Source organism: Megalops cyprinoides, chromosome 5, assembly GCF_013368585.1.
Source record: "Megalops cyprinoides isolate fMegCyp1 chromosome 5, fMegCyp1.pri, whole genome shotgun sequence".
Taxonomy (NCBI): Eukaryota; Metazoa; Chordata; class Actinopteri; order Elopiformes; family Megalopidae; genus Megalops; species Megalops cyprinoides.
In genome coordinates this window covers 24,708,081-24,733,492 of record NC_050587.1, presented here as the reverse complement: position 1 = coordinate 24,733,492, position 25,412 = coordinate 24,708,081, and the positions used below count along the sequence as shown (strand labels likewise).

Below are 25,412 nucleotides of genomic sequence, written 5' to 3'. Positions count from 1 at the left end.
AGAACAGCAGGACTGATTTCATAAAACTCCCTTTTTTAATTTTCTGATAGTATATATAAATTAAAATAATATTAGCAGTGCTTAACTTTTTGTGTAAACCTTTTTTTTGCATTGTGATGTATAATTCTGGAGTTTATATCAGGTCTGCCAACTGCACTTTCCTTTCATCTGTCAAAATTTACAAAGTAGTAAAACAAATCATAAGTACAAATAGAATTGATTGCCATATGTGCGTCTGTCCCCGCACACAAACACACACACAAAACAAAATGGTCACACAAGCACGTAGGCACACACACATGGACACAAAAACACACACAAGAATACATACAAGCATACAGGCACACATACTGACAAATACTGCCTCACACGTGCCCACATAAGCACACATTCACGCTTACACAAGCGCACATAAAATACTCACACACATTGGCCTGCATACATACTTAAGACACACACACACATGCACTCAAGTTTTTTGATCAATGTTTAGCAGCCAAACTCCAGCTCTAAGACCAGCCAGCTACACCGTGGCCTCAAGAGATGACCTCCTCTCCAACAGAGAAAGTGGAACCAACCTTTGCAGCACTCAGCAAGAGCAGATCTCCAGGAATCCCTTTTCAGTTTGTTATCAGTTACAGTACCGGTCATTAACTAACTGTAAATGAACTAACTGCCTTTGACATGTACAATGTTTATCCACAAATGAAAAGCTCATTTTTTGAAAAATCAACATCAGTAATAATAATAATAATAATAATAACTAAATGGCACTCTCTCTCAATTCAAGTTGAAGAGTTTTAACTCTTTGTGAATGGGTCTTCCTGAAGGACATGTATGTCTCACAGAGCTACGTGATCTCCAACTCCTCTGCAAGACCTGTGATTCATCTTGTAGTGATCATCTCTTTATCACTGGAGCCAAAAGTCCAGCGCTGCATTGAGCATCAGTCTGTTGCTACTTTTTATTGTTTGTTATTTGTCTTTCATTTTATCTGTTACTGTCTTCTGAATATTTGAAGTCTGGGAGGAAAAGCACTCCTAAGAACAAGTCTGTTCATAATGTAACTGCTGTGTGTTTGTGGTCAGTTATCTCCTGCTTCTGCCCTTTTATGGCTTATGTCTCTGTTTATTGCCTCTTTCCCATATGTGTGTGTTTGTGTGTATTTGTGTGTGAATGAGTGTGCGAGTGTGTGTGAGAGCATATGCGTGTGTGTGAGTGTGTGGGGGAGTACGTATGTACGCGAGTGTGTGTATGAGCGTGCATGAACATGCACATGTGTCTTGTTCAGGAAACATGATCTCCTGTCTCCTGAATTCACAGACACACTGTACAGACGGGCTCTGAGTGGTTGTGCTGTTGATTTGACTCATTCATCTGGGACAGATGATCAGATGAGGGGTGCAGCATCTGTCTGACTCTGTGGGATCCTGTTGCATCATGCTCAGCCTAGACATCTTCCTTTTACGAAAGGGTTGTATTCAAAAGTGGCTCCTCATACCATAGCAGTTCCTCATTACGCAACGGCTCTTCCCATCATTGCCAAACTTGATGCCTCACCCTGTCTCTGTTCTCGACGGAGTCCTCTCCATGTTTCTATCACGCTCCTGTTACATAACACAGCACATGAAATGCCACCCTAACAATGTCAAAAGCCCCACTTTTTAGGCTCTTTGTCTGCACATATTTTACCACTTTCCCCAACATCCACAACATTTTTTCCTTGGTTTTGAATGTTTTTTTTTCTTTTTTACAAAGTGGCCATGTTCCCTGCTCTCTTTGTGTCCATGTTTTCCATGACCAGGTGACCCTGTGCATTCTGCCCTCTCGCCCAGCTGCTCAGTGTCCTGGGTGGGGCGTGGCCAGGGACTTGGTCTGGGTGCATCTTCAGGGGCATGTCCTAAGGCTTATACATGTTGATGGGCGTGGTGAGGGCCAGCTGGCCGTTAGGTGCCGCCTCGCTGGCCTCGTCCTCCAGCAGGCCCGAGACGTCAGCATTGGGGATGCTGTCGTGGTAGCTGCTGAAGCTGATGTTGTCCTCCTTCAGCTCGATGGTCCAGAAGGGGGCATTGAGCTTGCGGTTCTGATACTCCCTGTAGGTGTAGACCCCGCCCGCCACGCCCATGAGCAGCACCACCACCACGATGATGACGGCTAAGATGATGACGTTGAACTGTGTCCAGGACACCTCGGAGATGGTTGCCGTGGTGTTGTCCGTGGGGCTGTTCAGGCTGGTCAGCAGGGTCTGGGTGGTGGGGGTGGTCATATGCCTGGTGGAGTTGGCCGTGGTGGAGGCCATGGTGCTGCCACTAGGGGGCGTAGTCGGGCTGGTGGTCGTTGTCCTGAGCTCAACCGTGGGGAGGACCCTCACTGCTGAAAGACAGATGATGAAATGTTAATGCTACAGAATATAAAAATACTGATGTAATCATCTTTATGGATATGTCCACAGTAGTGATGACATGTTAAGCACACATAGAAAAGAGAGAAACTAATGCGGTTAAAATAATGAGGCGAAGCCAAATTAGTCCATGTGGAGCAGACAGAGACAAGGCAACCACATTCCACACACACAGTGATTGTGTCTAATGTAAGATCCTCAATGTTGTGATACAAGTGCGACATCTGCTGTATACTTTTAGGACTGCAGTTGGAGAAGGCTTCTGTTCCAGTATGCAGATCCATATACAAATTACATAAATTAGGTAACAAATACCACAGAGGGTTAGATGATAGTAAGATCAGATTTTTTGATGCACCCCAAAATCAGTTGACCTGGTCATGGGGCTCCCCAAGGGCTCCGGCAGTTAAGGTGCTCATTTCATCCACAGGCTTAGCCCTACAGCTCAGATCTGGGCTGAAGTCTGGACTGTGTCAGCTGACAAAATGCGTATATCTTCCATTCACCGTTAGCTGGTGCAATGTGAGACTTGTAGTGTGAAAAAGGGTCACAAGTGAGGCTGCTGTGAGTGTGTATCAATGGATTGCATTTGCAAGACCCCAGTTCTCCTACTTTTCACTGACAGAAAACACTGGACACTCACTTTGTATACTAAGTTATCTTTGTTTTTGCATTCTACAGTTAAGTTGAAAAAACTGGCACAGTGCTTCACAAATGTTTAGAAAAAATAAAGTTTGTTTGCATCTTGTGCACATGTCTGTGTATATATCCTCCCCATTCCATCTAAGTAACATCTCTTAGTCAAACACCAGTTAGTTTTTACTTTCATTCACTTTGTAAATACAAATGTAAAACCACGCTGAAGGCTTGTGGGTAATGATGGCCTCGTTAACCTATTACTACTACTTCATGGCCTTACTCAGAGTAACATGCTTAATCTGTGTCCCTTCCGCCCTTGCCCACAAATTTAAGGGCAGTTTACCTAACCCCAATCCTAACTCCAAGCATTTAGTATAACAATTTATTTAAAGTTCAGGAGCAGCTGATAAAGGCAGAGTGTGCCTTCATCAACAAGTTAACCTGAAAGTCTCTAAAAATCTACAAATACTGTACTACACTGATACTGAAGACTTATGCCCAAAGGGAGATTTGTTCCTGAAAAAAACAAGCACATTTTCAGTCAGAAAATTACATAATAAAACAACAAACAAGTGATTAATATGTATATTTATGTAATATTGTTGTGTAATATGTAAAACAAATAGAGGAGAGCATGTGTTGGCAGGCTGGGAACAGGAAGTACTGGTGATTGTAGACTGCCAATTGACAACCTGAGAACGGTGAGGTTCTCCTGTACTGTGGTGTAGCACAGCCTTACACAGACACCCCCCCCCCCTCGCTGTCCTGCCCCCTCACCTGTGGGGGTGCAGGTGTGGGTGAGGGCGTCCCCGGAGAAGCCCGGGGCGCAGACCTCGCAGTGTGGCCCGGCGGTGTTGTTGGTGCAGCTCAGGCAGTGGCCCGTTTCCGGGTGGCACAGGCGAGGCAGGGCCAGGGGGTCAGCGTTTCCGTTACACTCGCAGCGCAGGCAGACGCCGTCCAAACTGTAGAACCCATCCCTGCACACGTTGCAGGTCAGACCCTGGTACTCCGGCTTGCACTCGTCACAGACCGGGTGCCCGCTGGAGTCTGTGAGGACACACACAAACACACAAAGCTTTCACAAAAGCTGGGACAAATGGGAAAATTCTACCACAGACATGCATGCACAAATCACCAGCACCAGGGGCCTATTAATCACTATGTACTCCCTCTTGAATTCATTAAGGAGTTCTGGCTACTGTTGAAGATATTTAATTATTCATTTTTTATTTTCCTTTATATAAACAGAAAGGGGAGTTTGGAACTCATTTACAGTGATGATGTGGGAAAACAAGGCAGGTGGGGAATGCAATGGATTGTGTAGCCAGTCAACTGTAATAGAAGCCACCTTTAAGACTAAAATTCTTGGTGAGGAGTACCATGGCATCTTTAATGACCATAGTGAGGCAGGGCCTTGGTTTTGCATCTCTAACAGTACAATGTCCCTGTCACTGCAGTGGTACATTGATGTCCCTTCTTGGCCTAGAAGGAAAAATGGGCCCTAATGTTCCGCCGTCACCACTTCTAATAGTAACCTTGTTTTTCCCATCCAAATACCAACCAAGAACCAAGCGCCCATAGCTTCAGCCATCAGGTAGAAGAAGACTATAGGATGGTTTGTCTGCTGCTGAGTGAAGAGTTGTGCTGCTGTTGTAGCACGTACAAAGTTTTCCGTGTGAACTATTTAGAGTTTTATATCTTGCAACTATAAAGAATCTTTGGTACTGCTAATTAGTAAATGCATCATGTACAACTTACCGCTGAAAATGTCTGTCAATAAATACCAGCGTCAACCACTGGGTGGTACAAGAACATCACAATTGAGTACAAAGTCCGTCACATATAAATCTAACACTTTCACATGGGAGGGTTTCCCAGGAGGATGAGAGGAGAGGGCTTTTCACTGCAGGTGAGAGTGCTAGCTATATTACTCATACCACCAAAACAAACTTTAATAACAGCAGGTGCTGCACACAACTCTCACAGTTTCACTGCCGCGCTCTGTCTCCCACTCAGATTGGTACTGAGAGTGATCCTTTGTTGCACGTTAAACAGCATCACCCACCTGGGGTTTAAAAATATGCTCTAGAGTTCCAGATCAGCTGTCAGCTGCTCTAACCACTACTCCACAATGCAGCAGTCTTAAGCTAATGCTTATTCACACATATCTGCGCACGCTGACAGGTAAAAAGCCCTTGGCACTCATCTTAGAGCTAAACTGTTGTCACCACTGCACAAAACACTTGTAATTATCAAACTCCTTCCCTACTCTGATTGCAGTGACACTTAGACTACTTTCACCAGGCTTAAATTAGCTCTACCTAAAGGGAGAGGCCTCCTTCCAATCTCAACAGTCGTGACCACATCAGGAGAACTCCATCCTTCCACATACACACATTCACACATTACGTTTTTCAAGAAAACCCAAATATATTGAACTGAACCATGTTGACAATGCACGGACAATACAGGGTACCATCTGCTATCTACAGAAGCACGGTCAGCTCTCCCCCAGTTCTGAGAGATCCCACACCTTTGCTCCTGAGCTTGCAGTCCTTGTGCAGCACAAGCTAATGAAATTCTGCCAGCCCTCCAGGAGCAACTGGGGTCATTTTGTTATGACACTTCTATATCGGAAACTGTCAGTTCCTTGAGAATAATGAACCTGATAATCAGACACAGGGAAAGCGGTTGGTGGGACCACAAATTCTTCACATGAAGAAACTCATAGAACCCAAACACTGTGTATCATCCTTTTCAGAACAAAAACAAAAAACAGCCGCAGCAATGACGGTCACAAAGGCCAACGAACGGATGTTACCGCTGGCAGTGCTGGTCTTTGTGCAGCCCAGCCTGCTGACACAGGGGTGCTCCACAGGCAGCCCTGTGCTGCACAGATCCAGTCCAAACCAGACACAGGACGCATGTGATGGAAATATGTGTGCCTTGTATGCACTAGATATTGCTGCTTGTTAAGCATTACATTAAAGTATTTATCTCATTAGCTGATGCCCTCATTCTGGGTGACTAACAGGGTCTGTGATTCTCTTTGCATGTTTTCTGTTTATGCAGCTGGATACTTACTGAAGCCATTCAGGCACACAGCCGGTGCTACTGGGAAGTGGGAAATATCCCACCCGGGGCTGAAACCTTTCAGCTTTCAACCTTCAACCTTTTTTATTGAACCGTTTGGCCAGTCACTGCTGCCCGCTGTTGCAGCATCACTGAGCGAACTTTAAAAAGGTGCACCTTTACATCCTTCCTGTGTAACAACCAGGTTGAGCTCTCCTTAATGGGCCCCATTGCGTGGAGTTTAACTGCTGGGGAAAAAAAAAAAAAAGTTTTGAGCTTTGGGACAACCAGCTTTAAGGCAGCCAGTGCATACCTTTCTGACCCCTGCTCTGGACTGCTGAACTGCGTGACTCCCTGCCTACATTTGAGTCCATAGGGTATGGTGTCTCACAGCAGAGAGGCAGACAGCTCATGGCAGGTTCTGCCTGTGGTCGTGACCCTCACTGACCTGAAGCGACCCCTGCAGATGACCTCTACTTGAATCACATGTCTCACTCCGGGTACAAGAACTCCCTTCCACTGAGCTATCCAGGGAAACTCTCCTGCCTCATTCAGTGAGATAAGGACCCCCACGCATAACAGCCTGAGCTGCTGAGGGACGTCTATGCTTGTTGCGGATGTAATTTCAGGGGCTTACAGTGAGGCTTTTGCAGTCAAGATGGGTTTGTTGTTGCTGTTGTTTTGTACACTGCTTCACTGTGTTGTCCTTAAGCTGATAACAGAATGCTGACGCTACAGCAAGCTAAGTATCTGAGCTTACGAGCACAACGCCCATCTTCTCAGCCCCCTTTGGGCCCTCTGCAGAATTAAAAGAAGAAGAGCAAGAAGAAGAAAGAAAAGCCCTTCCACTGGCAAGACTCACAATTGAGCGCGGTGTTATGGCAATGATAAGCAGCTTGTTGCCAGAAGTGTTTAAAGGATTTAAACGAAGGCAGTTTCAAGTTCCCGGCTGTTGTAAACTTAAACAAGACCCTGGATGGCTAAATTAAACAGCATCAGGGTGCTGGTTAAACAAATAAATACAGCACAGTATCTGCTGTGAAGAGTGACGGAGCAGACACTGCAGAAGTGTGATGCAGACAGGGTGCACACACAGTGCAGACAATGTGCAAACAATACAGACACAGTGAAGACAGGGAGCATACTGCGCAGACACTGCGCAGCAAGGTGCAGACGGGACAGAGATAGGATGCAGACACTATGCAGACATCCCAGACAGAAGTTAGAAAGGGCGCAGATGATGCAGACACTGCGTGAGTAAAGTTCAGACAGGACACAGATATGCCGCTTACACTGCGCAGGTGGCACAGACTGGGGTCATATAGGGTGCAGATGGCGCAGGGGTTGCGTGACTAAGGTGCAGATAGGACACAGATAGGATGCTGACACTGCAGGCACTGCAGAAGAAATCAGAGGAGCCTCCCCAGTGGGGAAAAGGGGAGTTGGCATGGAGAGGACCTGGACAGGATCCCAAACCACCATGAATAAAGCTGATATCCCCCCTGAGCCAATCAGTGTGAAGTGCTCATGCAGGGGGTGCACTTTTCAATTTTTTTTTAGAATCTTCTTTATGCTTTTTCTCCGTTTCCCTATTTTGGAATCACTTATTGTCTCCTAATTTTTGAATCAGCAGTTACGCATTAGGTTTGTCTCACCGCAACTTCATGTTCACCCTTGCAAGCGCACTATGACCCATGCCATCCCACCCTTGACGTCGTCGGCGTGACTCACAGGAGCCTAAGGGAGGACACCTCTGCTGAGTGATGTGTGATAAGAGAACCACAGCTGACAAAACTGATCCATGCACTGATCTACCTTCAGAGGGATGAAAAAACAGAGAGAGAGACTTAAACAGCCAAGACTGGGTACCAAGCTGGATAAATACTGTGGCCAAAAGTGTTTATAAAAGAATTATATTCAATAAATCCCTGACAGTTTAAATGCCAATGGCCTGCTAAGGTAATGCTCTCTGCGGTACTTGCTTTTTTTCTTTTAATCCTGTGATTCGAATCATTCTGGGATTCCAACAGGCCAACATCTCCCCAGCTTTAAGTTACTATGCACCCTATCCAGATCTTGCCTGTCCATCTGATGTGGTGTGTCAACACACCTCCGTCTGGAAAGGCTTTCACTGTTAATGTTTAGTGTTTGGCCTTTTAACACTGTGCTTTTTTTGTGAGGTACCTGATTGGTCACTGACCTGTCAGTACACATGTCTCTGCAGATGGGTAGTGAAAGGGGAAAATTTAGATGTGTTTGGATTGTGACACAGCAAGGTAATCCTATCTCAGGCCAAGCAATGCCCTATGGATGAACACTGAATAACAAATATATCAAGGAGGCCAAATGAAAAATGACAAGTCCTATCCAGATTACATTACGTAAGAAGTAAGGTTTGTAACCTTAAAAAGTAAGGTTTGTCTGTTTGCTGGGCAGGCCAATCTTGATCTATCACTATGAGCAACAAGATACAAAGGATAGCAAAGGAAGCAAAAGTTGTGTTTACACTGTCCTGGATTAAGATTACCTCAATGTGGCCATGGACATGCTTATGTCTACTGCAGGTTAACTTTCCCCCATCCTGGGAGCGCCCTCTCCTCGCTCAGGGATATCCTGCATGACATCCACTGTGACCAAAGGGACCGAGCACAATCAGCCATGTTTACTGTGGGATGACCAATCAGGATCTTTCCCTTTCCATTTGCACATATCTGCCGTGAACAAACAGAGCAGCTAAGACAAGGTCTTCTTGTTCTGCTGTGTTTCTGTGAGAAACATGACAAGGGGAACACTGACATTTTTATTTGACTTGGGAGAAAGAAAAGGTTACTGCCACAGCTACGAGCTGTATTATAATCATTTCATCTAATTCTGCGCTCCTGTTTTACAGCAAGTTTTGACGCAGGCAGCTGTAAATAGTACAGTATGCAGGCACAAAAAACCGCCACAGCTGGCATGCAGGACAAGTGAGGGGGAGCTGACCTCTGACCTCTACCATTGCTGGAATGTATCTGGGGTAAAGTTTAAACTGTGGACAAAGGAAAACGTAAGCCATCATCTTGAATGGCCCTGAGCTGATACAGCATAGCGTTGTTAGCCTGATGTGACCAATGGGAGGGAGGCAAAACCTTATTTTGCGCTGACCATCCACACTAGAGCAACCAAGCTGGTTCTTCCACTGCACAGAGGTTACAATCTGTTACAAAACCTGGAGGAGTGGAAACTGGAATGAAAATGCTGTCAAGGTCCAAGGCATAGCACACAACCACACACAGCAATGCAATTATACAACTGTATTTATGTATAACAACATTTCTCCATTTTAAAACATCATTTTATCAGTTGCCTGACCTTCAGAGCTTGCGTTTAAAGGGAAAATGTGTTGTGCACCTAACACAAGCCATGGCTGTGTGTGTGGGCATGTGGGTGTGCAGATCTTTACACTGTTTCAAGTGCAAACAGGAAATGAAATCAGTGCAAGGCTGCCGTGATTTCCTCTTTGCCATGAAGAGTTAGCGTGCATTTTCTGAGTGCTTTTGTTGTGGATGTGACCTGTGACTTTTATTAAAAGAAGTCAGAATTTGCTTGCAGGAATACTTCTGATGGCCCTCATCATTGGGGGTTACACAGGTTGCACAGGGTGAGTGTAGATCTGAACCTCAACTTCAAATCAAATCAGTTTACACACAAACAGAAAAAAAGACCAGCAATACAAATACAAACAGTGATACCATTATAGATCATGAGGTATGTATGCAATGCTAGTGTGTGAACAAGAATAACCTCCTAACAACTCTAGAGATCTGAAAGCTCATGCACAAATATAGCTGGGCGATGTAGCCGTCGGGATATATCGAATAGCTGCTTTTAGTGCAATAACAGCTATCCCTGGTATGTGGCGTTAGGTTTCTTCCCGTAGTTTTTTCCCTTTAGTCATACCTGATGTGGGAGCACACCTCCAAAGTTCAGTGAAATGCTTCCGGGGCAGAGAAATATCACTTGTATCTATATGTTGGTTAACTTACCTATTAGCTTTGAAAAACACATAGCATATGTTTTCACTCTTTATCTATGTAGCCATGTGTTTCTATCTAAAACATGGAAGCAGCATAGTGCTGTTGCTGTGATATCAACAGATACGAGTGGCGTTTTTCCCCAGAAGCATTTCACATGTCCTCGGAAAACTGGAGGTGTGCGGCCGCATCAGGTATGACTAAAGGGAAAAAAATACAGGAAGAAACCTATCGCCACATACCGGGGACAGCAACGCTAAAAATAGCTATTCGATATATTGCGACAGCTATATTGCCCAGCCATGTGCACAAACATGCGTATCTATCAGTACACATGAACATGAGCATGCACATGCACATACAAACACACGCACATGCATGTGAGCACAGGCATGAGCACACGCACACACAGGCCCTGCGTGGCAGTCAGGACAGCGTGTGAGCATTCGAGGTTACAGCGCTCCATTAAGAGCAGGTCAGGTCTGAGGGGGTGATTTAATATGTGTGACCCACATTCTGCTCCCCCCACGAGCAGGGCTCACACGGTAGAGAGAAGATTGACAGGCTGTGGGTCATAATCAATCAGTCCCGCTTTCTTTTTTATTTAAATACACCGTCCTGTTGGGCTCTGAGCAAAGGCGCTGTCGCACTGCGCCTCGCGGAACACTGCAGGCTGCTTAAAGCGTAGATAACGGTTCACGCGCTGCGCTCTGAAAGAGAAAGGACAAGAGGACCAGGAGCCCCACTCTCCGGACAGGCCCCTCCTCCTTCAGATGCTCGAGTCACAGAGACAGACAAGGGAAAAAGCCATGCAGCCTTGCATCATTTGATCCTTGCCTCTCCACCTTGGTTGATGTGTGGGAAGTGTTCTGGTCTCTGTGTATCTCTGTGTTTGAGGTCAGTTACCCTCCCTCACTGTCAAATGCCCTGACATGAATACAAGGTGTTACACTGTACTTTAATACGCTATTAATTCATTCAGGCATTTGTTCAGGTCCTTTATACACTGAAGTGTGCAATCTCCGCTTAGCCCATCTGCTTTGAATCAGAGCCACTGCAGTCCTGGAACAATCAAGGCTTTCTCTGAGCTCCATGCTCCAGGCCAGAGTGAGCAGCACCATGCACACAGGCAAGCGAGCAAACCAGAGGTCACGGGGCATGACCTGTGTCACAACGACTGTTCTGGGATCAGCTCTGGGCATGACATACGGCCTTCTTCGATTCCATGGATTCCCGTGCACATTCTTGCACAGGAGGTATTCGCATTCCTACTTCTCTGATCTACGAGATTTATGCAATCATGAAAGGCACTCAAAGACCACATGCTAATACTCATTCACCACCTAAAACCCTGGGAAAATGTTCTGTTGGCCGTCTCACAATTAGCATATCCACACTCCCATCTGACTTGTACAAAAACATCCCATCTGAATGGACCACCATTTCAAATTCGCATTTAAAATAGACTTTGATTGTCCAATCAAACATTGGAATTAAGTGTCAAAGGGTAATTGGATGACACCTCTAAAAGGATCTCCCCTGCGGAGACAGTGACGCTCTGCATTGGCTGCGGTGCGGTCTGCTGGATGCATGTGTACCAGAACAGCCAGCGCAGCTCCGGGCATCCCGGCTAACGAGGCTCCGTGTTGATGGAACACGAGGAGGTGAAAGTAGCACCTGAGCACTCCTGCGGGTCTCATTACCCTTAAAGCGTCGGGTTTCAGAGGCGGCGCGGCGCGGCGCTGACTCGGCTCCTTGCCCTGCCTGCCGCCAAAGCCTCGTCTCCTCTCATCAGTCTATTGATTTAAGCCACAGCACTTTACATCGGCGGTATCAAGCAATCAGCCAGCCCCCCGCCCCCTTACCATCCCCCACCTCACAGCCCAGACAAGCACATCTAGAGCACTGCCATGTATGCCTTCACATTCAAGTACAAGGCAGCCCTGGATACAGGGATTCTTCTAAGAGCATAAAGAATTTTCAGTAAAACCACACAACTAGATAAGAAAATGATTACTGTTATTCTTAATTCAAATTATAATGAAAATGTTTCAGAAAAAAAGAAACAGTAGGCTCCTCTTAAGATAGCTGAGTATATTAGATAATTCACATCGTACATTCATATTGGAAGAAGAATAATCTTGCAGTACTCCAGAGAAGGAACAGTGATGCTGGTCCACAGCACAGAAATCTCAGATTTCAGAACTGCCATGCAGGAATCTCTCCTCGCTCCCTATCTCCCCATCAGCCTCAAGGATTGCATTGACTGGCTTAGCTGAGAATCTCACTGATGACATCAGAGAGCAGGGGTGACTGGACATCGTTCAGAGGTCATTAAGAGGGGGAACTTCGGCGTTCAATCAGAATCAAATCAATCATAACAATCAAATTACCCAGAGGCCTTTTGGTTTGCTGAGATACAAATGCTGTCGTTACAATCATGCAACGAAAGAGAGCAAGGGAACGAACCCTGATGTGCTGCTACACGCTGATGCAAGCCTACCTTAACACTGAGTGCAGGCTGCAAACACAATCAGACTTGCAATGGATTAATCAGCTACTCTGCTTGCTCATTACAGCACTGCATGCTGTGTATGCACACAACAGCTCTGGGATCAGTAAGAATATGTAAAAATGCAAGATACGGAAGAAGTCCTTGATTAGATGCACTCCAAACAGCACAAATGAAATCCCCTGATGGAGGCGTGCGGTCAGTGGCACAGGGCTCAGTGAGGAAATGGTAGCTCTGCAGCTGTCTGCACTCTGGTGCTCTGGTCAGCACCTCTCATACTGGACCCTGTGTAAGCTCCTGCAAAACACACATACACACGTGTCTGACCTCTCTGTATGTGCAGGACCACAGCGCTGGATTGATGTACTGTATGTGAGATAGGGATATGAACACAGTCACACCAGGCTCTGTACAGTAGCGTGCGTGTGCATAGCATCTGATGTGCATCAGTGCCAATGTGTGTTCCCCCTGTCCATCATTCTAGCCAGAGATCACTAAGAAACACTCTAGGGCAGCCTTTTCACACTGCTCACTGTTGCTAGGGCAACCGGTCCCTCCAACTCTCACCCTGTCCTTTCTTATTCTCTCTCTCTCTCTCTCTCTCTCTCTCTCTCACACACACACACACACACACATACACACACACACACGCACACACACACCAATAAGATGTGATTTGTTTTATTTGTTCCTGATTTATAGTTACATAACCCATTAGCCCCAATCACACTGTCATCTCACACTGGGATGCTAGCCACTTTCTTCTGTTCTCTAACATGCAAGCGAAGGAGAGTCGATGGGAACTGCTGTTCATGCCTAAATAATTCAGCCTCTAGACCTTGTGACCCCCTCACTGGATTTAATGGAGCCAGTACAGCACTGCAGACAGGGGGTAAAAGAAGGGAGGGAGGGAAAGGGGGAAAGAGAGACAGGGAGGGTGAGAAAAGGAGAAAAAAGAAAGAGAGCAGGTGGAAAATAGCAGGAGATACAGGGAAACAGAAAGACAGAGAGAGCTAGACAGGCAGAGACCCAGAGCAACTGTATCTGCTTCATTCACAGTTCTGGGATCAGTGCTAACTGTCATAATGAGAGTGTGTTGGTCTGCGTGCTTCACTGAGGAACATAAGAAAGAGGACCAATTTAATCGGTACACCTCACAACGGCATTGTTGGAATCACGGGCGCTGCACTCCTCCTTCCGGGTGATATCCATCATCAGGATTCACCGAAAGCATGACCCCTGCTTCCAGGTGAGAAATCCAACTTCTGAGCCCTGAAAATCCGGCACAGCTCAGTTTTAGACTGCTGACTCTTCATTAGCGCAGCAGTGGAAGCACTTGCAAGCGTCTTTAAAACTGCCGTGCTGGCAGAGCATACTCTGGAGAAATGAGGCACAAATCAGGTGCATTCAGCCCTGAAATCGATACAGACTGACTGCGCTTCAGAATCTCAGCTTCAGTACAGAGTACAGAGCTTCCTTACGGCTGCTGCAGCAGCAGCATCTCAGCTGAACCACACAGAAAGGAGATTCCACACAAATGAGGGATTTTTCATGGTTTTAAAACCTTAGTAAACAAGTGTGGAGGGCTGTATACGCCATCTACATTTATGTGGGTTTTGAAAATATTTGATCTTGCATTTTGTCAATGATGATGCAACCAATACAAGTTAATGACAAAAGATTTGTACTTGAATTTACAGCTATGAACACTACATACAATATGCCAGATACAAGGAGCTGACTTATTTAAAATGCACTCAAACTCAAAGCTCATTGCATAAATTAAAATGCACCTATGGCTGGGGTTACATGTTCAATTGTAAGAATGTGTTAAACATGCACCATTTATGAGAGAACTGAAGTGGACATTTAGTGTCTCTTCCATCACGGTAAATTTGTTAAAAACCGAAAACCAGCATTAGAAAAGAAAAGTGTGTGTGTGAACACATACCACATACCAACACCACCACAGCACTAAAGCAATCACATGACAGGCCATGATTCAGACACTGACACGGATCAGTATTTAAAGGATCTGCCAAGGCAAAAAACACCAGACACATTCCCTCTCTCTGTATCCACTGCAGTAACCCTGATCTCACTGCTGCCCACACACACACAAATACACACACACACACACACACACACACACAAAAAAAACCCTGGTGCAGACCCTATACAGAGCTAATTAATACACAAAACGAAAGCAAGTAGGGAGAGAGAGAGAAACTGCTTTGACTTCCTGCTTTCACTTTGTCATAACATCCTCAACAGCCCTTCTCCTGCTGCCAGAAGGAAAATACCCTTGTAGCAGAGTAGCAGGATGAGAGCTTTATTCCTGTGTCCATCAAACGCTGCATCCACTGCAACCCCCACCACCCCCAATCTGATTCCCTGTACCTGTCCTCCCATGTCTCCTATCAGTAAGAAGCACCCAACTGCTCAGAGGCAGTTGCCAAAAATGCATAAACAACAAAAACACACGATGCAGGTGCTTCCCACCCATGCAAGCCTGCGTCCCTGACTTGTCCCCTGCAACAGAGTGGTGCGGGTGGGGTGGAGGGGGTAGAGCCGTGAGTGCACAGATTAATTAAACAGCGGACTGTAACAAGGAAACTCACCGACGTAGCAGCTGCCTGTGGAGGTGACGTTGGAGCAGGGGCAGGCGAGGCAGGTGTCCGTCGGGGCAGCACCCAGTCTCCTGTAGAAACCTTTCCTGCATTCCTGACAGTTGGGTCCTTCCGTGTTGCCTTGGCAGTCCAGGCAGATGCCTGACAGAAATAGCGCAGGGGGGAGAAAAAGAAGGAACAAATTTCTCAGTGCTGACTTAAGCAGTGGGGAATGATCAAGGCAGGTGAAGGGTTGAACACAGGCAGGGAAAGGGTTCATCCTGCTGCTCTGAAACACATGCTGACAGGAACACAGGCAGAGAAGAGAATGCACCCACACACACACACACACACACACAAACACACAAGCACCTGCCAGGGTATTTAAAAAAAAGCAAGGCAACAAGTGCCAACAAGTGCATGTGGCAGAGAAGATAAAACACCAGGAAGGAAGGCAGAAGGCAGAAAGAATGTGTATATGTTCACCTGACCAAGCAAAGGAGGAGGAGTTTAATAACACAGCATTACATATATCAATCTGCCTGAGGGCATGTTAACTAGCTGTATAAATTTTCCTCTGTATTCAGCAAGGCAACAAAGTTTAAACAAAGCAAACTGCTAGCACCGTGCTGCAGTGCTAAAAACTGGAAGTAAACCTAGTTTTTTCTTCATTACTGACCGCTCTCAAAAGCACAATGCACAAGCTACAGGGAAGTCATACAGGCTAATGGAGTCTCACTGAAATAAAATCAATGAGGGGGTCTGGGATCAATGCCACGCCACTGAGGAGTAAAAGCTTTTCACAAGATTAATTTTGTATGATTTAGATGAGTGGTGTAGTGGTTAGGGACCTTGAATTATAACTAGAAGATTTTAGGGGCGAATCCCAGGTGGGAGCTGCCGTTGGACCCTTGAGCAAGGTGCTTAACCTGAATAGCATCTGTAAATATCCAGCTGCATGAATGAATGATAAAATGAAATGGTATGCTGCGTAAGTTTTCCTACATAAGGGTTTCTGCTCAGTGAATACAGAGTACACATAGTCATATAATTCAGCTGGAATCCTCAACCCACACATTGCCTCATCAGCTGCTGGTCCTTCCACAAGCCAAAGCTTTTTTAAAGATGGTATCGGACATCTTCATTCAATGTAGGGTGGGTAAACGCCACCATTAGAGGCGTGTCATTTGGAGAGTGTTGGAACAGAGGTTTTTTTTACATAATGGTAAAATATTATACTTAAACATTTCATTTTACATTTTAAAACAATTCTTTTTCATAAAGCTCATTTGCAAGCCATTCACTTTCTCCTTTCCTTAAAACGTAAAAGTAAGCAGTGTTGTCTTTCATCGTAGTCAATGGACAGGTTATTCAGTTTCCTGCTTAGTGAATACCTGGGCTGCTTTTCACAAGGAAAGGACAGAGACAATGGAATGTGGATGTTGTTTTTCACTGATTGTGGGTTGGAGACGAGTTTGATGAATTGGCCTCTGTGTTCGAATAAAGATAAGGGAAGTACCAGGGTGATTTTAAATGAGTGTCTGACATTAAAGACAGTTGCTGCACAGTATGCAATCAAAATATTAATGAGATACTCCCCCCTTTCAATGCATGCAGAGCACCTGTCTAATTAATTAATGAGCAAACGTTTATAAAGGCAAGTGAACATGACACAGTGCTTCAAAGCCAGATTGAGGAGCCAAAAATCAATTAGTCTGCTCTATTGTACATACTGTACAGCATGTTCGAAGATGTAAATGCAGAGGAATTGGAATAGGCAACCAATTTAATACAAGTATGAAGTAAGAAATTACTAATTTCACACTGTGTTTGAACATTCCTTGTAGCCACCTGATGTTCTGTATGTGCTGAGTGTTCTACGATTTTTGTGCCTCCATCACAGGTAATTGCAGTCGACCATGAAACTGGAGGGAAAGTCTCTGTCTATTACAGTTCAATGTCATCTAATTCACTTCACTGGCATAGCCCATACACACTTGCATTGTTGAGGGAAGTTTAGCAAATATATAAAATACCATAACCACAGCTATTTTCAACAGGATATGAACAATGTAACACATCCTCTAATTGAAAGACCCTATTCAAACATTAAACAGTATATCCCAGTCTACACACATTCTTCTACTTCATCCCCACCAACTACCTTTCAACCATTTCTCTCTTTTCCTCTGTCTTTCCATTTTAGCCCCATCCCTTCCTCTCCATGCGATAAACTCTCTTCCCTCATTCCTGAATTTCCTCCTCCCTTCCCTCTCTCACCCCTCCCTGTCAGACACATGCCAGAGATGCAGAGGGGGGTTGTGCATGGTGTGTGCGTTTTATGAAATGGCTGCCCTGACCATCACACCCTTAATCTACACACTGGTCCATGAGCAACAGCTCAGCACCACAGACAAAGGAAAAGAATAAAGACTGATTCCTGGGCAACTGAGCTAAAATTCACCTGCTCTTAAATGCACGACTTCTCCCCACCCGCTTTTTAATCTGATTGGACAGTGCCTGCTCCAAGTGTTCGAGGCTGATTAGGTAGCTCTCCACAGGGGTCCCTCCATCCCCAGCTAATCTGCACTCCATACGAGGCACATATTTCCATGCACAAAAAATATGAAAAAGCAGCAATCTGCGCTAGGCTTGCAGTAGGGGGTGTGTCCATTCTACTGTACTGTTTACAGCCAGAGGCGGCCTGAGGCAGGGAGCAAAGGCCAGCTCTGTGGAGACCGAATGATGTCACAAAGACACCTCCAGAGGAGGCGGCTCTGCTCATGTTGCCACTGTGACCCGAGGGATTCCAGAACAAAGAGAGATAGAGAGAGAGATGCATCATTAAGAGTGCCCCCCCCTTCCTCACCGTGTGTTACAGGAACGCCATTCTCTTTAATTCTGCTTCCCCTGTGCAACACCTCTAGGCAAGATCATATCCTGGTCATTACCTACCCAACCTTTCAGAAAGGCTGATTCAAATTCACTGCCCCTGGTGTGATACACGGTAACACTGCATATCTCACCAGCATATTGCATTATTTATTCACGTACCACATGACCTTGCCCAGGGCGATTGGTATGGCTTAAATATATGCATTAATATTAACTTATATAGCTGGGTATATTTACAGAACCTGCTCAGTTTAGGTTCATTTTTCAGGAGTACAACAGCAGTGCCCAACATTTTCTTCTGTACCTTGAAAACTTCTAGTTGAGTGTCCGGTCTCAAGTCCTCTACACCACTCTATAAGTGCCATACAACAGGCATATAGGGGGCATTCAACACTGCGCCCTCCCCGCTGTCCTCAGATTAGGACAGAGAAAGGCATCTTTTTTTTTGTGGCCGCATCCTCACATCTTTGCTTCCTCATCAGGGATCAGTGTTGCAGAGTGGGGCATGGCGAGAGCATTTTAAGACCACATTCGAAGCACTTCTCTAGTAACAAGACAGTAGCACCACTTACAAAACAAGCATCGCAGGGTCAGTTTGTGATTGTGTGTGTGTGTATGTGTGTGTGTGTGTGTGTGTGAAGCACCTAAAAAGAGCAGCTTGATAGAAACTGTAAATGTACTGCAAACTGTAAGGTGACTAAACACTGTCGAGAGATAAGAGTCGAGTTAAACAGTCAAAACCTTTCTCTCTCTCTCTCTCTCTCTCACACACACACACACACACACAAAAAGGAATAAACACTGATGACTGGAGGTAGTCCTCTGTAAACTGACAGCCACTCCCTAATAGAGGGTAGACAGGGACCCTCTCAAAGAGCAACTCTCATCGTTCCCAGCATGCATCTCTCCACTGTCTACATACCCTCCAAGCCAGCTCATGGACCTCGGGGACAGTAGAGTAATGTAGGAATCGATTCTCAGATCAACTATAGGAGAGCTGTCATCAGTTTCAGACATCCTAGTCCTTGAGACTGAAAGAGCCCTTCACACCGCAGAGAAAGAACTCCTTCCCAATCTATTATTAATCAGCTTCAAGGCAGGGTTCAGTCATATGTGCTGCATGGCAAAGGTTGGTGATAACAGGCTGGTGGGATCCTTTTCTTCCTTAGGGCTAGTGAGCTGGTCTATTAGCACTGAGAAACCTGATGCTTGCTTGTTGATCAGTGGGTGTATTTGTTGTATTTTACATTCTCATTATATTTTATATACATTTGATCCTGCAGGGCAAAAGTATTGATAGGATAATAAATAGCAAAGGTTAGGATCACTCAGCTGGTGATCCCTGCATACCTCTGCAAAAGTGGGAGATGTGGCAATGATGTGGAAGTAATGCTTGAAAGAACAACTTTAAAAAAAAAAAAGAAAAACAAAACAATATGTTTTGGTTATTGAAAGGTTATGCCAGATGCTATAGATGTCTCTCCCGCAAAGACGGGGAGGGGAAATGAGCCCTATGTCGTTCGGTCAATCAAATGGCAGGTCCATTCATCACACATTCATCACTCCACTTTGGCAAGGTGCCCAGCAGGACGTGTGCAGACTCAATTTCATTACTGCACTGTGTAACCAGCAGAATCCCTTATGTGGTGGTCTGTCACAGGCAGAGTGAGCATGGTGTGCAACTGTCTGCATGCAAACCCAGATCTCTAACCACTAAACCACAGAAGAAAACTCCATCTGGTCTGGTTTGGTTTGGCCTACAGCTGGCATCAGATAGGGGCACGCTGCTGAGATGATAAAGAATAATTACTGTGAGCTGTTAGCGCATTTAGCAAACGGAGGATAATTAGCTTACAGCATTCGCCAGCTTCGATCTGTCACAGGCCGGCTCTGTGCGCAAAGCAAAAAGAAACTTAACAAAGCGGCTCACTGCCACGGTTGTGCCAGAATAATTACTCAGCTGCAATTCACCGAGGATGCAGTCAGCATTCGAAAGGGAGGGGATTCTTGTCATTTTTGTGAAGTTTCTAAGATGTTTGGAATTTGTAAGGAGGTACGCACCATGGATGTACATCTAATTTCCCTCCCAGTGTTTGTGGGCATTATGCTACATGCCTGATTACCATATTTCATAAAAACAAATCCTTTCTGCAGTCTGTCAAACAAACTGAACAAACAGGTTAAAATACAATGCAATTGTATTGCTAGGTTGATGAATATTTATTCACGTGTCTTGTTTACTCTTTGATTATTGTTCAAAATTGATATTTCCCTGAGCAGAATTAATAAACCCAAAAACAATCTGCCATATTGTGGGTATTGTTTTTATTTTGACTGCATTCCTTAACAAACAGTGCAGGTCTGACAGAGCTTTATATGTGAAACTTGAACAAATTTATAAGTGCAAGTATTTTCAATTAGATCCTGAGAGACTGGCTGCCACGTTTGCAAAGTGAGAGTGGTGAGTGTTGCTCTTTATGGCATCTGCCATTACATGACAGATTGGTAGAGAGGGTCACTTTACCTGGATGTGTGTCTACATCATACGTTTTTATGAGTATAAAGTGTGCTAGTGCTAAGAAGTGTCATCTTTGTCCCTTTCTCCTGGGGTGAAGTGGAGGGGCCTCTATATTCAACAGAAAGGCCAGGAGCAAAAATCTGTCCATGAAAAATCTGTCCACCATGAATCAATACACGTTTTGAATTACATCCTGTCTTGACCCAAGCCACGCAGTTTCACTGATTTGTACTGGGTTTAGGTAAATTACCTGCCTGCAGGTGGTAGAGTTGGTTCGGCTAACTTACCTGCCAGCAGATGGCAGTGTAAGTTTGTGTAAATTCCCTGGCTGCAGGTGGAAGTGTGGGTTCAAGTGAATCACCTGTCAGCAGGTGGCAGCATAGCGACAGGTAACTCACCTGACTGTGGGTGGCAGTCATTGGAGTGGTTGTTGCACTGGCAGGGCTGGCATCCGGTGCTGCTGAATCGGAAGAATCCTGGGTGGCAGTCATCACACTTGGGTCCAAACACACCAGGCTTACATGTGCAAGCCCCGGAGCTGCAAAAGGAGACACATATAGGGTCAAGAAGGCTGCAGTGTCTGCAGTACTACTCAACCCTGGCTTCAGAGGGTCACAGTGCTTACAGGGGTACTTTACTCTGGTCTAGGAGGACCACACTGTCTGCTGGGCTACTAAACCCTGGTTCCAAAGGGCTGCAACATCCTGAAAAGACATTGACCTGCTCACAGGATTGCAAGACTCCTGTCTTGTGCTGAGGTCAAGCTGACAGAACTTAAAAGGAGGGGCCCTCTGCCTATTACACTCTACATTAAATCCTCCTGCTTTCTCTTCACCCCCTGAATCACTCTCTGTCACACACACACACACCACTGCCCATCCAAAGAGCTCCCAAGGGCCTCCTTATTCCAACACCTACCTTTGTGAGAACAGCCAGTGTGCTCCAGCCATCGGGAATCAAATCTCATTTCACAGCGGTCTGAAACCTCAAAAAAAAGCCCTTTTCATCTCCCCTCCGAAGCACATAGAAATGGGTCTAGACCACATCCAGAGCAGCAGAACCGCCACCGATAACAACCCCCCCCCCCAGCATGAGCTCAATATTATTGCTCTACCCACGTGCGTTCCCGCTGCCTTGAAATGTTATGTGGAGCCAATCCAGGAATTTAAATCACGATGAACAATTGGGGGAGATATTCATTTCGCAGAACAAATGTCTCTGCTGGATGCTGTGAGCAGTTGGACAGGTCTCCTTTATTGAAAGTAGCCTTTCAATAAGGTATGCTTTCAGCTCTCTTTTTCAGCTGTGGCTAAGGGAAGAAACCATAGAAACCACAGTCTCCCACGCATATGGATGGAGTAATTGGCTCTTTCAATAAACACATTCTACCACTAGAGGGCGAAAACACCATAAGACTGATAAAACTGTTCAACTGGACCTGCTCATTTCATTTATTCATCTTTTTGCTTTTATCTCTTACATCATTGGAAGAGGCATTTTAAACAGAACAGATTATAGCCAATGCCCTGGAGTGTCCTGTACAAAAACATGTTCCTGACCTCAAATGATTTCTTCCACAGCCCATGTGCTACATGGACGGTGACAATGTTAACCATTTGAGTTTAAGACATCTTTAACCAGGCACATACTTCACTCAGCACTCATTTACTTCAATTACGTATAGTATACTAACAGAGAGAAATCCACACAAACTTCACTAGTACACAGTTGTGTAGCTGTAGCATTCTGCCACAAATTCACAAGTCCAATTCCTTAACCCTTACTCCACAACACCCATCTCTCATACATAGTAGAACTGTGAGTGTTCGGCTGTTATGTCACGGCTACCTGTCACTTGCGTCCAGGCTAAACAGCAGGCCCCAGTCAGCCTGGCCTGGGCTTCGCCCACGTGCTCGATCCTCCAGCCACATGCTGGAAAGAGCAGCCGCCAGCTTGTCGAAAATCAGTGCGGTCTCACAGTGCTAGCGTGGAGCGGCCAGCCTACCGAAACTCACAGAGGTCCAATTATGCACGAGACCCCCTGGAGCACAGAGGGAGTCTTCCATTCATGAAAAACCAGTGGAGGAGCAGAGGTGCTGTGTGTTTGCAATCGAAGGCACGGACTGCAGCGCACAGATGCTGCTCTGATGGAACTCCTCAGCTGGTCCACTCTAAAAACACCACCAGCATCACCAGCGCAGCTCTGGCCATCTTATCCCAACTGATAAACTGCCAACAACTGCAAACGCACCCCCCTGCTTCCATGCACAAGGCAGCACACATTTTGACTGGGGCCTTGCAGTCTGGGTGCAGGTACAGTAATTTTTTTTTTTTCTTCAAATTTGTCCTGTTCTTTTTAATATGTTTTTTCAACCTTGTTGTTTTGCAGATGAGCAGATGATCTCACTCATGCAGCTCATTCTGGGGCCTGTGTCCTCTCTGGGGTACAGATCTGTGAGAACTGCAAATTTCCATTAGCGTGTTACAGTAAAGCCCCCCACCCTCCCTTTTGCCTTGCACTGCCCTCTGCTACTGTAACTGAAAGATGCATTACTGACATCTATTTTTTATAGGAAGTCTATACAGTCTTCTGCTGCTGGGAGCATGAGGATTAGCGGTAACATGCCTTGTCTGACCCAATCAGTAGATTTTACTCTCCATGGTTCAAATGGAAGAGCCCTTTGAACCCATGATGACTCTGCCTGTTTTGGGGTTCATGAAGCCTCGCTCTCCCTTCACTTACTAAATCGACTTCAACGTCTCTCATGGCAGGTGTGAATGAAATCAGTTTTTCATTTTTTTTCTCCTTCAAAAAGTTAGTGGTAAGGGAAAAATACCGCAGGGATGATAATCAGAGTCCAACATCGAAACGCCTAAAAACCAACATGAGAAAAAGAAACATTTTCCCCAGGCAACGCTTCAAATTCACCTGTGCAGGGGCAGCTGCTGTTCTAATGCAGACGCTGCAAAACGTGTTTATCTCATGTTTCAAACCAAGCCACTTCAGTAAACATGAGCCTACATAAGAGCACAGCACAGTGCCAATGTGACCTTCTACGGGATCAGACAAGGTATAGATTGAACACTTTCTTTTCAATTGTCTGAGATATTGAGAGAGCAGCCAAGAGCAACAGAGATTCCTTCCATCATAGCAACAACTGTCAGTGTGATATGTATACACATTAAACAAAGACAGTAGGAAAGCACAGCAAATGCTGTGAGATACTGTGGAGATGCTGCAGTGTGAAATGGAAGCGGACATTTCCCTCCGAAGCATAAACTCAACAGCATGAGTGATGGAGGCAGGGAGGTTACAGCACCTTGTTGAAAATCAATGAAATGAAGCACTGACTGAATGAGTGAGTGGCTGGTTGGTATGGAAATTTGCCTCATACACAGGGAGTTCGGCCCACGCCAGAACACCTACTCACTTTCCCTTGCTCCCACGGGATCAACAGGCATTGGGTTTCCATGGCAACATGACAGAACTACCTTACTCGGTAGTGTCACCATAGATACACAATTACTTGGAATGGATATAAATGAGCGATAGGATAAGTGAGGAGCCGAGGGAATATGACATGACTACATTTATTGCAGGTGCAATACTCACACTAAATAAATAAATATATAAATTAATAAATTAATTAATTAATTAAATATCTCTACATCGGTTGAAGATACAGGTAGCACATAACGTCTTTGCAACTTTCGTCAGACAGAGGGATCAGTCTGTTCAGCTCAGGGCTACAACCATCGGGTGGGGGCCAAACTGTTTCACCTGCGCTGTTAATATTGTGGCTGAACAAAGGCTGTTTTCAGGACAGCGGAGTGACTGGTCATCGTCCATTGAAGACTGAAAGCCCACTCCTTGAGACCTCATCTTGGCTCCCTGACCAGAACATAACTCACCGTGCCCTGATTTATATAGTTTTATTGTAGGTTGCATTGATTTATACTTACGTATGGCACTGTATGTACTGAATCACATACACACTAGTTATCACAGCATTGTGTAAGGGACTGATGCATGTTTGGATGTACTCAGCTGTGAGTTGTTTCTACAGTCTTTCATGACATTTTATTACATATACTTTGTTGTTGTGTTTTGTAAGTTGCTGTGGACAAGAGCATCTGCCAAATGACAAAATGTAATTTTTTGTATTATATGTATGTATTAAAAGAAAATGTGACAAGAAGCATAAAAATAGCACTAAAAGCTGTGAAAATTTAAAAAAAAGAAAAATTAAAACAAAGGTAAGAAGCTGTAGAGTGTAAGAGGACATCAACCAGCCTACTCTTCTTGCATTACTTTCTGCACACATGAGGTTGAAGTGTTCAACGTCATTTTCGGTAAACAGTGTCTGAGACAGCAGTTCAATTTGTAGAATACTTGTGAATTCTGGCAGTCATCTTGCTTGCAGAGGTTAATCATTTTGGCCTGTTATTATGTGGTTATGATGAAAGTGAGTGTGAAATATTGGTAGGAAAAATCCTCTACTCTCCACATAAGCTTCTGGAGAGTATTTTGCCTGAGGCTCTTGGGTGACTTTATTCTAGCTAATTATCAGAATTAGAAAAAATCCTTTATTCACATCTGGCAGCGAGTTGCTCTAATTCCAGGACAATCAGGACTATACTGCAATTTACACAGACAGAGCCCAGGCAGGAAGACCCAACTCACTTTTCTCAGTCACTCACCCACTCACTCACACACTCATTCACTCATATTGAGCTTGATATAAGACTCAAA

At 45.1% G+C, this 25,412-nt stretch overlaps 1 protein-coding gene across 2 annotated transcripts in view; it reads right to left on the bottom strand.

Annotated features, from left to right (window-relative positions):
* Nucleotides 1-739: 739 nt before the first annotated feature.
* The window catches only part of LOC118778573 (multiple epidermal growth factor-like domains protein 9), a 57,592-nt gene continuing 32,919 nt past the window's right edge, over nucleotides 740-25,412 (bottom strand). The window contains exons 3-6 of one of the 2 annotated variants that reach the window (XM_036530188.1): nucleotides 21,058-21,197; nucleotides 15,259-15,408; nucleotides 3,818-4,087; nucleotides 740-2,370 (exon numbers count right to left, since the gene is read on the bottom strand). In XM_036530188.1, coding sequence (XP_036386081.1) covers nucleotides 1,901-2,370; nucleotides 3,818-4,087; nucleotides 15,259-15,408; nucleotides 21,058-21,197 — 1,030 coding nt within the window. In that variant the 3' untranslated portion in view covers nucleotides 740-1,900. Of the gene's footprint in view, nucleotides 2,374-3,817; nucleotides 4,088-15,258; nucleotides 15,409-21,057; nucleotides 21,198-25,412 lie in introns of both variants that reach the window. The other variant, XM_036530187.1, reaches the window with a different exon arrangement.